The following is a 15,917-nucleotide window of genomic DNA, read 5'->3' as shown; positions in this document are numbered from 1 at the left end:
ATATGCTACCAAGATTTTAGGTATTTCTTTCATTTCCATGGGTTTACTGCCGCCTGGACTAGAATGACTGTTTGCAATGGTAATGTGCCCATTGCATTTGTCGCATATTTGCTGTTCATGACGCTAATCATATACTCTGAACAAGAAATTCGTCACCTTGTCTAAATCTAAGGATATGCCAGGGTTTAATATTAAACTGCAGGGATGGTGCTTTCTTTGAAAAATCAAAGTGACAGAGCTCCACTTCAGTTATAATAATTGCAATATTTCCACTACACACTTTCGAGGAAAGATCTTTGAAAACTAGCTGCATATTAGGAAATCCTTCAAAAATGCAGTGATGCGATTTACAGATGGTAAGAGTTCCAGGAATCCCAGTAGAAACATTTGTCTGGTAAATGAATTTCCCGCAGGAGAGTACAAGCGTTGCTCATATTTATGTTTCCCTAACTTGAGGATTTGGACTTTATCTGAAGAGATGAGCACAAATAAAACAATACGACTTCTCGCGTTTATTGTAAAAGCTTTGCTTCTCCGTTTGTTTGTTTCTCGTGGTGTAGCGCGGTAAAAAGTGCAGGAGCTCTGCTACCTTGCAGAGAGAGCGTCACTGGAGCAATTTCTTCCTCTCTTTAGGTTATTGACCTTCCAGGGTTGCTTGCTGCTTGCAGGGCCTGTCTATTGCGGACCTGAAGCATCATGCAGGATTGTGGGCCCTCAATCGCTACCAGAGGTCCTTGCAGCAGAGACTTAATGGGTCCTGGAATGAACTGCAAGAAGGAGGTTGAGGTAGTATTTGTTTCTGCTGGGTTACAATTACTTGATTTTTGTCCGAGTAAGTCCCCAGAACACTGTTCATGCCTATGTGGTGGTGCACAGTGTTTTCAGATGTTTGACCCCAGTATTTCAAACCTTTGCCTACTGTTTCCTTGTTGATCAAATTCATACAATCGCTGGGATTCATAAAAAGTTGTTATTGGGAGGTGTTAGGAGTTTGGTGGTCCCATCGCCTCGGATAAGAGCACTTTGGATGTGCCGCGCTCCACTGATTCCTGGTTACATTACACTGAAGAACATACTGGTACATACATGGACATAAAGGATGGGATTGAATAAGTCAAAGCCGCCCTGGGTACCAGGCACTGTTTTTACATCCCTCCTCCTTTAACTGTTGTCCTGCTTCCTGCTGGGAGTCCAGTGTGATGATGCAGCATGGGCTGGATTTTGAGGGCGTGTGGCAGTGAAAAGCTGCATTGAGGGGGGCAATTAATGCAGCCCGTTAATCTTCTGTATCTTCTGCTGGTTCCCACAGTGTGTCAAGCATCCCTTCCCAGAAAGAACTGAAATCTCACCGCTTCCTTTGAGATGGGGCTTCCGGCATTTCTCCCCGGGGTCACCAACAGCTCTTCCCATGGTTCATGCTTGCAGTTTTAGAAATGACTCTGGGTCGCATCCCCTCCGCTAGACACCTCTGATCTGCTTCACTCGACACAAAGCACGAACCCTGGTCCCTTTCCAGGATTTTGAGCCACAACAATGGCTCCTAACACTTTTTTTTGAGTGCTCATCTTTCTTTGTTTGTTTCTTTCTTTCTCTTTTTTTTTCTTTCTTTCCTTCTTGCTTTTTTTGATAAACATTTTTTTATTAAGGTAAATAGGCAGTATACATACAGAAAGTACCCACAAGTGGGTAAGTACATTAAAAACTCTGATCGCATAAACACTTATATATCTAGGGGGCGGGCATCTCACAAGAGCTGAACAATAACCAGTGACAGCAGCAATCATTGTCATTGGTGCGGCCTGTGGGATCTCCACTGAGGGGTCCTCTCCTGCAGGCTGACGCACTGGAGGGTGCCATGTCAACAGAGACAGGTCACAGGGGGATTTAAAGCAGGGTGGGCGGTTGACCAGAGACTTTCATGGGGTGGATTCTCAACCTCATCACTGGCTCCTAACACATGTAAACAATCACAGTTCTTTAAGGTTGTGATGAAACAGGTAGGATAAGTGTAGCCTTGTTTCAAAGCATGAGTGTTCTGCATTAGTGCCAGGTTTTTGTTCAACACTATTCGGAGTATAGGATTTGGTGAACAGAAACACAAGATGGCTACTGCAACAACAATACGCGGTAACTAGCCAGGCTACATATGATAAGGAAATAAACAAGAGAAGACCATGCACACCAGGCTTTAGTCAAGGCTAAGCCAAAAACAAGCCGAAGGTGTACAGTATTAGCAATGAGTAGTTCATTTTTTTGTTGTGTTTGTATTTTTTGCTGTTGTGTTTTTTTGTTCTAGTGCCTAGAACTTTGATTTCTTCTTCCTAAGTGCTGACCTACAAATTCCAGAATGAACAAGGGATTAAATATACATGACCCATCGGTGAAAAACGCAGTTTTCGCAGCTGTGGAGTAACTTGATTGTGTTCTTGGGGGGCAGGCACGGAAACACATACAATACCAGCCCTGGAAGAGTATGCATTGTTAGCGGTGGCGAGAGACATTGTTTAGGTGGAGTGAGGGGTAGAAACTGCTACGCATAGGCTGCTATTTACAAGCACTGTGATTTAACCATCCTGACTAATCATCTTTTAAGTAGAAGTGCACCTTCGGTTTTAGGGTCTGACTTGATAGCGCAACTGTTGCCAGAAAATGATGTGAACATCACCAGAGAGGGGCTTTGGGTCTGCCCACATGTTGGGAGCCAGGAGTACATGTTTTGATTGGGAAAAATGTGTGTGATTCCACAAAAAAGTGCTTGCCCGTCAAACAGCTGAGATCATTTTGTTTATTTAAGCTTGAATTTTTAGGGGCAAACACATTACATTGAAATGCAATTAAAGTGACTTAGATAACTAGATAAGTGTTGTTGTTTTCCTCCGACAACAGCAGAGGTGGGAGTAGAGCAGTCCTTAACCTGCATGGATTTTTAGGTCTGGCTTGACACAGTCACCAGCCCTTTTAAACCTACATCAATATTATTTTACAGTTCTTTGCTTCCACACACATACATATCTATTTCCATGCTATTTACCTGTAATGTCCCACATTACTCTACAGCATTCCTTTGAAGCCAGACCTATTGGCATTGCCAATGCTTGTTGCTAATTGTGGCAGCCGGTTTATGACCTTTATCAGTAGCGGTTTGTCAATATGCTACAGACTAGAGTGTTTAATAAACAATAGTCTACAAAATTGGACAATGCCCCATCATCCTGTGGTGGAATGTCGTGACATCATTGTAGGAATCAATGGGCTTTTGAGTCCCCCCTCCCACGACCCCTATAATTTCGGTGAAATTACCGCATTGGCTTTGGCCACATCACTCTGAGTTCACGTCTCATTGAATTAAAGAATACCTTGAAATCCCATATAGCGATATGGCTGCTGTTGCCCACCCTATACCGTCAGTATAGATTTTCTCTGAGCTCTCACTGCTTTCATCTGAAATGTGCCCCTGACCTCTCCAATATGTCGGGAACCGTTGCACACATCTCACCCTCGCTGTGACCCCCATCTTTGATGTGGCTGATGTGGCAGCTTCATCAAAGCTAATGGCCCTCGAAGACTCCCCCAGGGAGCTTGACTTTGAGACTTCCGGTTTCGATCAGAAATGACATATGTTTGTGAGTTTCTTTACTCTCATCTCTGGGGAGCACTGGTTCGTACAGTAGCTTTTTAACTCTATCCGGGCCCCCAGTGCGATCTAACCCTTTACTGCGAGTACAGGAAAGGAAATCCATAAACAGGCCTGTCATGACGAAAGCAAGACCTCCTGTAACCCCAAACACCTGGAAATCAGCCGCCATCCCTAGAAAAGTCTGGAAATGTATATGTTTATAAAGGACTGCAGCTGTGCAGAACATGACACTTTGTCATTACAGGACTTTAGTGATATGAAGGCCATGACATTAAAGGCCCGCTGGTTTCTACATGTGTGGCTCAAATAGTCGTGTGTTTCTATTCATTTATTTTATATAGCGCTGCAGACATAAACAAATAGAAGAACGCTTTGCAAGTAACAACAAGCAAACTGCAGTGTGGCAGACGCACCTTTCCGCATAAAGCATGAGTGGGCGGGGGAACCATGCATATTAATATCTGATTGCTTTGGAGGCGCTTTCAAACCCCCAGAAGGCTTTGCTTTACTGCTGTCCTCTGCCCCAAACTGCATTAATCTGCTTGTGCTTCACTCGCGGAGCTCAGCTGTGCTCTAGGTACATTCTTTTGCTGTCTAACACCACAGTGCTTTACGCTGACGCCGCCACACTCTATTGTGCTCTGCTTCTTTTCACTCTTTTGTGCCCTGCTTCTTTTCACTCTTTTGTGCCCTGCTTCTTTTCACTCTATTTTGCTCTGCTTCTTTTCACTCTATTGTGGCCTGTTTCTTTTCACTCTATTGTGCCCTGCTTCTTATCAATCTATTGTGCTCTGCTTCTTTTCACTCTTTTGTGCCCTGCTTCTTTTCACTCTTTTGTGCCCTGCTTCTTTTCACTCTATTTTGCTCTGCTTCTTTTCACTCTATTGTGGCCTGTTTCTTTTAACTATATTGTGCCCTGCTTCTTATCAATCTATTGTGCTCTGCTTCTTTTCACTCTATTGTGCCCTGCTTCTTTTCACTCTATTTTGCTCTGCTTCTTTTCACTCTATTTTGCTCTGCTTCTTTTCACTCTATTGTGCCCTGCTTCTTTTAACTCTATTGTGCTCTGCTTCTCTTCACTCTTTTGTGCCCTGCTTCTTTTCACTCTTTTGTGCCCTGCTTCTTTTCACTCTTTTGTGCCCTGCTTCTTTTCACTCTTTTGTGCCCTGCTTCTTTTCACTCTAGTTTGCCCTGCTTTTCACTCTAATGTGCCCTGCTTCTTTTCACTCTTTTGTGCCCTGCTTCTTTTCACTCTTTTGAGCCCTGCTTCTTTTCACTCTATTGTGCTCTTCTTCTTTTCACTCTATTGTGCTCTGCTTCTTTTCACTCTATTTTGCCCTGCTTCTTTTCACTCTATTTTGCCCTGCTTCTTTTCACTCTATTTTGCCCTGCTTCTTTTCACTCTATTATGCCCGACTTCTTTTCACTCTATTGTGCCCTGCTTCTTTTCACTCTTTTGTGCTCTGCTTCTTTTCACTCTATTTTGTCCTGCTTTTTTTCACTCTTTTGTGCCCTACTTCTTTTCATTCTATTGTGCCCTGCTTCATTTCACTCTATTGTGTCCTGCTTCTGTTAACTCTTTTGTGCCCTACTTCTTTTCACTCTATTTTGCTCTGATTCTTTTCCCCTCTTGACTCTACTCTCCCCTTCTTTGCTTTGCTACCCTTTTTTAATACCGCATGGCTCTTTCCTCTGTGGTTGGCTCACACACTGTAAAAATGTAAATTGATACTTGTATAGCGCACTACTCACCCGCAAGGGTCTCAAGGCGCTTGTACGAATACCGCTGTGGAACCCGTCCTGGCTTTCCCTGGGAGGCGTCCACTCCTGGGCACCCCCAGGGTGAAGGCCAGGCATCCTTAGCGTTGTGGGGGCCGTTGTGGAGATTAAGCAAGCTATTGCCCAGAGTCGCATAGTGGTACTCTATGATTCGAATAGGCACTGAGGCGAGAATTATCAGGTCTGTGGAATTTTGAGCCCAAGACCCGCCGAGGCGGGGAATTGAACCCTGGTCCCGGGCTAGACCTCTGCATCAGGGTCTGCCGCTCTAACCATTGAGCCACACTTCTCCACTGAGGGCTTAACAAGGCTTAACTTTGCCGTTGTTGATCCCATACTAGGGTAATCAGCGTCTACATTTGGCTGCTTTTCTGTTGCAGCTCTTGTGCTCCTGGGTAGATGCCATATAATACTCCATTTGGGTTTAACCGTCTCCCCTGTGGATTGCTCCTCTGTAGACTCTGTATAATGATCCTTTGTGTTTTAACAGTGCCCCCAGCCAGTGGCTCCTCTGTTATTCTTGAGTGGCTCCTCATTTACTCCCAGTAGACTCCATACAGTACTCCTTGGTGGTTTAACAGAGCCTCCAATGAGTTGCTCCACTGCTATTCTTGAGGGGCTCCTCTGTTACTCCTGGTAGACTCCATGCTCAACACCCCATCAGGGGTCACAAGCGCTATATAAATGTAAACTTTTTTCCCTTCTTCTGTCCCTCCAATATCCTTCTCAATCCGAATAACTGACTAACATATCCACTTCTCAAATTACTTTAGTTTTTCTCAATACTAAATCACTACTAATCCTTTATGGGTCCAGAGTAGAGTGCTACTGCCTCATCAGTGGTAGTAAGTGCTATATAAATGCAATTGCAATACAAAACAATATAGCACTCCTTGGTGGCTCAACAGTTCCTCCAGCGAGTTGCTCCTCTGGTTATTCTTCAGTGGCTCCTCTGTTACTCCTGGTAGACTCCATATAGTACTCCTTGGTGGTTTAACAGTACTTCCTATGGATTGCTCCTCTGTTGTTCCTTTGTCACGCCTTGGTTCACTCAATCTAATACTTTTGTAGTTCATGAGTATCTCTAATGAGTTGCTCCTCGATTCCTTCTGTGTAATCTCCATGTAATCCTCTTCTCCTTGATCCTTTTTGTGTGCCTCTTCTTCTTGCTCCATCCTTTCTCTTTCTTTTTCCCCTGGACTCTCTTCCACTCCTCCCACCTTCCTCTTGGTCTTTTCTCCCAAGCCCCAAACTTACCCTACCTCCTTCCCGCTATCCCCTCTGCCTCCACTTACCCTCTCATCTTCCCCTCTTCTCTGTATCTCCTTCTACCTTTGGCCCCTTTTAGGCCTTTCTATGTGTCCTGTTCCCTTTCTCACTACTGTCTCTGCCTCCTCCCCTCTTCTCTTCACTGTCATGCTTTCTGCTTCCGCCTCATCTACCCCTTGACCTGGGTCCTGCCCTCCCCTCTTCCATCCTCCCACCACCCCCACCAACTCCTTCCCTTCTATTTTATGGTCGTTCCACCTTCTCATAAGTCTCCCTTATCCATATGTTCCTACCTACCCTATGTCCCCCTCCTCTCCTATTTCCTCTTTCCTCCAACACCCTCCTTCCTCCTTTCCATTTCACCCCCACTCTATACTTCTCCCTCGTTTTCCCCTCCTCCCCTCTGTTCCTTCCCCTTCAATCATCTGATGCTACTTGTAGGAGAGTGGAGTACGATGTGGTGTGGGGCTTTGACCTCACCATGTAATAATATTATGTCAGCCCAAAGATGGTCCTTGGATTCACACTAATAAATCCTTAGCTCAGTCCTGGTAGAGGGGCAAAGCTCTGTCCGGCTTTACCAGAGGAACATGTGTTAAGCATTTCAGACTACCAGCATGGAAGATAAGTAATTGATACAATTTGAGAGAAATCTGACACTAATTTATGAAAATGGAGTACATTTTTATCTTAATTTAGAGACCAAAACAAACAAAATAGCATACATGTAACTGAATAGGTTCTTAATACAAAATCAGAGACAAATTATACAGTGAAAATGTAACATTGCGGTCAGTGGGAAAAACTGCTAGTGCCAATCGGTCACTTGCAGGGTTAGTTGCGTTGAATCCTTGCAGGGAAAAGGTGATGCAGATCCCAGGACCAACCCACGGAAGTCAGTTCAATTTTACCTTGCCCGTGGAGCCTGGGTGCAGAGTTGTCCTGGCTGTCCCTGGTGCTGAACGGGGGCCGCTGGAGAGCTTCTTTTACAGCTGATATGGTGCTGTGGGGAAAAACATGCAAAAACACAAAAATGGGTCCACTGTTGATTGATGTCGGATGAACATTGGATTGAGCTCCCTCTAGGTGCACTGTCAAATGCAGGGGTTGGTTGCCGATCTGACGACCAACAAACCTTGGCAGTGGTAACTGGAGCAGAAAGTAACTGGCGTCTGGTGGTCCTGGGGAACGTGGTAGCTTCCTGTAACTTTGTGGAAGGCAGGACTACAGTCCCCACAAAGCACTAGACCATCTGGGTTTGGGTATCACTCAAAGGGTCTAATGGCCAGCGATTCTTCAGATCCAGGACGTTGTTTTACCTGCTGTTTGCAGGGGACTAGTGCCACTAGTCCAGGGGAGCCTGTGGGTGCTTCACACTTCCACAGGTGTCCATCTGTCTGGGGGAACTGAGAGATAGCCTAGGACGAGTCTCAGTCAGCCAGTTCCAGGAGCAGTGCCACATGTGCAGGGTATCCCTCTTTTGCTTTGAGCAAGTCTTCTTATGTAGACACCAGTCTCCTCTTCTGTCCTCTTTGATTCAGGTTGTTCAGAACTGAGGTTCTGGTGCCAGGGGTATCCCTTAGATTCTAGATTTAGGGAAGTCACTGGTGTGGGAGCGAATAGCCAATGGTTTGCTAGTCCATGCAGCTAATGCGCCCCTGAGGTTACCACTTCCCGCAGTGTGGGTCACCTTTTCAACCCAGAACCCTCTATTCTGCCAGTGCTAAAGATGCCGGGAATCAACTTTTAGTGTACAGACCTAGCTGCATTTTATGACAAGATGGTGCTAGACAAGAATATGCCCCAGAGAAGCCCGAGAACTAAGGATGTGAACTGAGGATATAAAAATCTCCACAACGATCTCAGATAGGCCCAGAAGAGAAAGTTGCTTAACAGAGCCACACCCCTGAGGTTGGTGTCAAAATTCACTGGAACTGGCACGTGGGGACAATTAATGAGAAGGGGCTCACGCGGTGCCTCAATTTATACTGAGATGAGGTATACCATTGGCCTCCGCATCACTGTAATCCTGAAGCCCACAGCACACCATACCACTGCTATCCTTTTTTGTATATAATCATCTTTTATATTTCACTATTTATCACTGTCAATCACCGAAGCCCTGGGAGTTGGCTTTATACCTGACCTGCTTTAAGAATGCATTAAAAAGATGCTTTTTGTCAAGTTTCTGTTCGTAGGTATTTTACTTGACTTTTCACTTGATTGGCTTTGGAGATAATTAGCTATTCTCACAAATGTTTTTATTCAGTTGTTACTTACACCTCTGCAAGCTATTCTTTGTGGAGGAGGCTGATAAACCCTGATGGACTTGATCATAATCTAAGGCCACTGGTGGCCAAGGCTCGACGCCAGTTCTCGGCCTGACCTCACTTTGCATACCCCAGGCAGCATCTGATGACCTTTTTACTTCCAAATCACCATCGAACAGAGTGCAAAGTGGTTTCTTCTTTTATTTAACATAGTTTTAAACCAACCACTTCTTCTCGTGTTGCTCCATTAATCTAGACTGTGGATTTTTTGGGGAGAAATTCAAACCAGCCCGAATTATTTTCCCACCCCAAAGAACATGCTCTCTTTGTTGACACTTCAGGCCCGCACATCTGTTAAAAATGCTGAAACGGGGGAAATGTGCCAGTGTTTTCCTAGCCTTGTTTTGTTTAGAAAATTGAACTTTTTCTGTGGGCCGTGAATGTAGGCCGGTCAGCTGCAGAAAGCATGTTTTATTTGTATAGTCACCTGTGTCAAGGGAGCGCAGGAAGCCGTAGTTGTATTTTCAGCACGGGCAGCCGGTGTGAACTGGGTGTTGGGCCTGCAGAGCTTCCTGGTGGCATCTGCCGGCACACAGGAGGAGTCTTTGATCATGAGTTATGTGTAAGAGCGTACTCCTTTCCGACCTCCTGCCCCAAAGCACTTTTCTTTGCACTTTCGTGTGTAAATATTTATTTTTTATTGAAATTCAGACCCATTTTTATCGACTTAAGTGAAAAAATGCCTCTCAGAAAATATAACCGATCACCTTCAAGTTTGCCCAAACTTTAAAGCTGGTGTTTTAACCCCTTCCATGCTCATGACGGAACGGTTCCGTCATGAGCGTCGGTTGAGCTGTGCTCATGACGGAACCGTTCCGTCATGAGCCGATAGGCTCATTAGAACCTTCAGCACAGCGCGAAAATTCGCGCCGCGCTGAAGGGGTTAACAAGCAAAAAGATATTGCCAGCTTAGCATAATTCAGAGAAGCATTTTCGTTGAAGCCAATAAGCTAGCTCAGAATGTTAAGTGCCATCGCTTGCCCTCTCAAGACCATGAGACTGAAATTTGGAAGTGTCTACTCAGGCCTGTGATTTTTCGAGGTGCACGGAATAAGTACTATTGTGTTGGTCTGTATTAGCACCAGGGCGCATATCACGAATAGTGCCTATGGGATGCAATGGGTGTTGGTGCATGATTCTTGGGCCTGCATGGCGCTTTGGTATTACAGAAGGGACCTCAGATGCTTGTGTGGGCCTTGTGTAATATGGACTGCACCTTCATGAGGGAGTGTTAGCTGGTTTGCATGGAGGTGTGGCACCAGCGGATGAGAGAATACTTTGCCTTTGCATCCGTGTCATATTACGGACTCAGGTGAAGAGACTGTGCACCAGGTAAAGGTGGTGCATAGTCTGTGGCCCCTTCCCAGAGGAGTCAGACGGAGCACCCCATGCATACTCTTGCAGTCTGGTGCAATAATACACTACACCCGCTTGCAGGGGATGATTTCTCCTTCTCCAAAAGGAGGTCAGTGCACCTCCAATGGCAGACGGAGCTGCTGTTTCAAACCACAGCCTTGTCTTTCACTCACTCACTGTCCTAGGCACAGGCGGGAGCTGACAGAACTTGCGCTTGCACTACAGACAGTGCATTTTTTGAGAAATCATGGCACAAACAGGAAGTGCTCCCAATATGTCATTTCAGTCCCAGACCCTCCCTCGTAAGTTTCCCAAGTCCATGCATGCATAGCTCTTGCAATTCAGGTTTTGGCCTTGCATTTTGGGGCTTGTAGTTCTGTTTATCCCATTATGAAACTAGGTCTACAAATTCCAGAATGCAGAGTAAAACCTGCACAGGATAAGCTACTCAAGCACACACATGGTAAATTTGAGGGCGCTTATCAGCACCTTTTATTTTGTTGTCCATGAAATGGTTCAGATTGTCACACGTTCTCTGTGGATGGTCAATTTAATTTGTTTTTTAAATAAGTACATTGATGTTCATGTGGATCGGTTTCATCCTACTGGTGTCTGATGCCTCTCCAACGGGAGACAGTTGTGCATATATATATATATATATATAAGTGAGTGATGATGAGGTAGTTTGTGCAGGTCTACTCTGTTTTTGGTGTAATCAATGTTGTGTGATGTTATTTTGAGCTGGGGTGGGGTGGGTTTTTAAGTTATTGGTGACAGAACTATATTCCCAACTTAACCACCTGCTTTCTGAGCTTAGCCTGTTGATTGGAAGTCTTCTTATGTTATGTTATGTTAATTTCGATTTATATAGCGCCAAATCACCAACAGGTCTCTTAGCGCTTGCTTTGGGAACCCGTCCTGGCTTTCCCTGCGAGATAACCCCTACAGGGCATCCCCAAGGTGAAGACCAGGCATCCCATCGCGGTAGGGCCGTAGTGGAGATTAAGCAAGCTATTGCCCAGAGTTGCAGAGTGTGAACCCATGATTCGAGTAGGCACCGAGGCGAGAATTATCGAGTCCGTGGACATTTTGAGCTCAAGACCCTGCCGCGTCAAGAATTGAACCCTGGTCCCGGGTCTGACATCTGCATCAGGGTCTGCCTCCTCTAACCAGTGAGCCACACTTCTCCACTCTTGGCCAACCCCATCCATGAACTATTGCGTGCACTTGTTGAGCACGCTATACATTGACCCTTTGAGTGATTGTAAATCAGATGTCTTTAATTGTAGCCAAAAACGCTCTGTCAGTCATCAGATTTGTGCTTGTTTATGTAGAAGTTTTTTGGCGAACACAGGGGCATCTCTCTGGGTCAAAAGCTGCCTCCACGGTCATTTAATCTGTTATATTATCATATTTTGTGTTGGAACTTGTATACATCACTTCAGACATTAGCTAGACCTCAACGCGGGAGACTTTGGAATAGTAGGGGGGTCGGGTTTTATTTCGTGTGAATTTCGGGTTGCTGCAGATTCTGCTCTGATTATCTGGACACTGCGTCCCTTCTTCAGTACATGTGTCTCTTATGCTCAGCGCCTGTCTCTACCAGCTCCTGCGTTGCCTGGCTGCATCTGGAGTGCTTTCTTATTTCTACGTTTCTTAAATTGAAAGTGGTTGTATATATTGAGTTACAAAGCTACCTAGATATTGAATGAAGGCGGCAAGCCAGCAGGCACTGGTGGGCCCATGTTCTTGCCTTTTGTAGCACCCAGACAACGCTGGGATTTTTTAGCTATAATGAGAGGTAGACCTGTTGGATTTGGCAATGCTTGTTCCTCTTTTGCTTCGTCCTGTGTACTCGTGACATCAACTCCTCTACAGGCAGGATTCACTCAGAGCACCTACTTGATTTGACTCAGTAACCTTCTCATTCCCTTGGCTTTTCATTTATGCTTTGCCTGTAACTAGTCAGTCTGTAGTCTGATATATTTCTCTCCCCTTTTGCCACGAGACACACCTAGAAATGGCTCTGCCGAGGCGCTCCTTCCCAAAAAAGCTCCGTGAGAGCCCGTGGCAGCGGCCACTGGGGAGGCCCGAGCTCTAAGACTCGTTTGTTTCTGTGTTAATAGAATCAACATCTGTGGAGGTCTCTGCAGTGCAATCCGTGAGCTGGGTGGTCCTCTGTTGAGTCAGGTAGGTCCTTACACTCCTCATCTCCCTCCTGCTCACAGCTGAATGAAGAGCGGAAGAGCGATGAAGTACGGTGGCCCGCTGGGCCTGACGTGCATCGAAGTGCATTCACCTTTACCACACACACTGACATGCGCACATTTTCCTTCATTGCGCTGGGCACACCTTTAAAAAGGTGCGCCCGGTACAGTGAAGGAAAAAGTGCCGTATTATGATGAATGCGCTGCCCTCAGGGCAGCCGCAAAGTCGCGCTGCCCTTAGGGCAGTGCATTCATGTGAAAAACAGAGTGGCTGCTTTGAAGCCGTTCCGTGTTTTAATAGTGCAGGCGGCAACCTGCCTGCACTTTGAAGGGGGATTGGAGATCCCCTTGCAGTCTGGTGCAGTCAGTGACTGCACCCGCCTGCAAGAGGTTGTCTTGGGGGAGGGGGTGGGGGGGTCCATAGGACCCACTTTTCCCCCTCCAGAGGGCTGCTCTCTGGGGGTGCACTGTCAGTGTGCCTGTTGAGAACTTCTTGCCTCTGCCCCCGCATCTTTAACACGGCGCAGGTGCAGATGCAAAGGGAGCCCTCATTTGCCTGGGCCCCGCCCTCTGAAGAGATCGCTGGTTCTTTATGTGCGCCAGCGCTATCGGTATTACAGAAAGGGCCGTACAAGTGTCTGGGGTCCCTTCAGTAATATCAAAGTGCCCCGGGGCGTGCAAAGCAGGCAAAAAACGCCTGTTGGGCCCCTGGAACACTTTGTGTAGTATGGCGCCTATGTATGTGTATGTATTGCAACTTATATAGCGCACGTATCACCCAAAGGCATCAAGGCGCTTGCCTTGGGAACCCGTCCTGGCTTTTTCCCTGTGAGATAACCCCTACTGGGCATCCCCAAGGTGAAAGCCAGGCATCCCGCAGCGGCAGGGCCGCCGTAGTGGAGATTAAGCAAGCTATTGCCCAGAGTTGCAGCGTGGGACCCCATGATTAGAGTAGGCACCGAGGCGAGAATTATCGAGTCCGTGGACATTTTGGGCTCAGGACCCTGCCGCGTCGGGAATTGAACCCTGGTCCCGGGCCAGATCTCTGCATCAGGGTCTGCCGCTCTAATCAGTGAGCTACACTCCTCCACTGATGTTAGTAGCACTTCAGAACAGATATCAGATATGCTCATGGCACAGGACTGCACAGTATTATAATGTAGGCAACTCCTCCATTGATTCAAGGTGATTTTAGATGGGAAAGCTTCCCAGAACAATACGTTTAAGATGCAACTGGTATAGAGGGCAAAGCGTGCGCAACAGCATCTGGGCTGCAAAAACGCCAGCTGAACATTAATTCTTTCCTCTATTTGTTTTGTTTATAGATGCAAATGTTGGACCGGTTTCCTGTGGAAGGAGGTCAGAAAGATCCTAAACAGAGGATTATTCCGTTCCTGCCAGGTAAGATGTATATTCAATCACAATCATTACCTTGCACGGTGCTCCTGTTCCTGCTTGATTGATGGCGTGCACGCCGGAACTTTTATAGCTGTGTTTTTGTTTATATCATTATGGCTGCACCTGGATTATGTGACTGGTGCTTCTCTTAGCTTTTACTTGCACACCTTTGTGTTCACCAACCTTCATGATGGAAGCACATAATGCACTTCCTGTTCTATTTAGGACGAAAGAAAAATCGAAACATACCAGTCGAGGCTCAATGTGCGGTGTATACGTGCAACTACGACATTTATTTATTTTATTTATTTAAACTTTTACCGCGCACAGCTACCCACAGTGGGTTTCCCGGCGCTAGGGACAGACTGGAGAAGAAGATATCAGATAGCCAGCATACAGGAACCAACTAATTATGTGAACAACAGCGTTTTCAGTGCTCTGCGAAAACGAAGAAGACTGGTCTCTAATTTAAGGGCAGTGGGCAGGGCATTCCAATATTTGGGACCAAGATAGGAGAAGGAACGTCCGCCCATCCTTGCCAGCTTAAATCTTGGTATCTGCGTATCAATTTTTATGATGATAAATAGTTTTGTTGGGTCTGGTGTCTCTCTGGACTGATTCATTCACTCCAGGGCCAGTATTACGGACATTGGGCACACTCCCTCTTTGTGTCACAGTGCAACCTTTAAATAGGTGCTCCAGGTGCAAAAAGGGATAGTGCACCCTTTTACAAATAACGTGCTTCGCCATGGCAGCCGCAAACTAGTGCTGCCTGGGGGTGCACATTCCGCGAAATATGAGGCCGCTGAATGAAGCTGAAGCTGTCTTTCTCTGTTAGGGCAACACCTGCCTGCACTTTAAAGAGCGGGCAGAGAACCCCCTGTAGGTGAGTACAGTGAGTGACTGCAACTGCCTGCAAGGGCATGTCTAGGGGGCCAATAGGACCCCTTCCATTCCTAGAGAGGGCTGTCTTCAGGGTGCAATACTGCTAGTGTGCCACCTTTTTGTGGTGCATTTTCAGTGCGTCTCCTTAGTGCATAATTGCTTCTGCACCTGCGTCTGTCATAAAACACGGTCTCAGAGATAAAGCAGGTCCCACAGTTGCATGGGGCCGGCCCATGCACATGAGAGAACTCCCTCTCTAGATAGCACTGGCCCTACATGTGTGCCAATGCTACCATTATTAAAGGAGGGACCACACCAATGTATTCATCCCCTTATGTAATACTATAGTGCCCTGGGGTGCACAAAGCAGGTGCATAGGCCCGTTGCAGCCCCAGTGCTCTATGCATAGTAAGGCCCCTGGTTACACATTTGAGTCCCTGTGGGTCTCCTTTCCTTTGATCCTTCTCATGTCGATAAAATGAGTACCATTGATTTGGTTAACAATAAACCCCTGTTATTCAACACCAAGATGCCCAAAGGACAGATGTGAGCCTTACTTTACACATAATTATCGTTATGTTATGCTAGCTTTGGCAAAACAATGCATATTTTGGACAACCAAGCCAGAGAGGGTTAATTGACCAAACAGGAAGCTGACATAATTTACAACTGTTTTTCCTTTGTGTCTTGGGACTCCATCTTGATGTTGCAATGATTTGGTTAATAGTTTCCTCTGTCAGTAATGCTTGGTCTTTATTGATTTCCAATAGCTTGAACCTAAATGTGATGTCAGATATAGGTTTACTGTGTGCTTCTTTGTCCCAAAGAGCAGTGATCACTTTCAGATTAGCTCTCGTTTCTTACGACCCTAGCATATTAGTTTACACTTTCTTATACATTTGACTAATTTGCCACCAGGCCGAGGGGGGAGGAGACAGGCTTGGTGAGTATGCCTGACATGATGTGCTTGTCTGTTGACTCCCAGTATTTGTTTACATATTAACATGCACACAAGAATAACAGTCGTTAGTGAATTAAATGTAATGGAATTTAGGG

At 46.0% G+C, this 15,917-nt stretch overlaps 1 protein-coding gene across 3 annotated transcripts in view; it reads left to right on the top strand.

Annotated features, from left to right (window-relative positions):
* SH3PXD2A (SH3 and PX domains 2A) overlaps positions 1 to 15,917 on the top strand; it is an 842,113-nt gene that overhangs the window by 201,177 nt on the left and 625,019 nt on the right. For all 3 annotated transcript variants that reach the window (XM_086922729.1, XM_086922728.1, XM_086922730.1), the window contains one exon: positions 13,904 to 13,979. In XM_086922729.1, coding sequence (XP_086778855.1) covers positions 13,904 to 13,979 — 76 coding nt within the window. The remainder of the gene's footprint in view (positions 1 to 13,903; positions 13,980 to 15,917) is intronic.

Source organism: Lissotriton vulgaris, chromosome 5 (assembly GCF_964263255.1).
Source record: "Lissotriton vulgaris chromosome 5, aLisVul1.2, whole genome shotgun sequence".
NCBI lineage: Eukaryota > Metazoa > Chordata > Amphibia > Caudata > Salamandridae > Lissotriton > Lissotriton vulgaris.
This window is presented reverse-complemented; position numbering and strand designations above follow the sequence as displayed.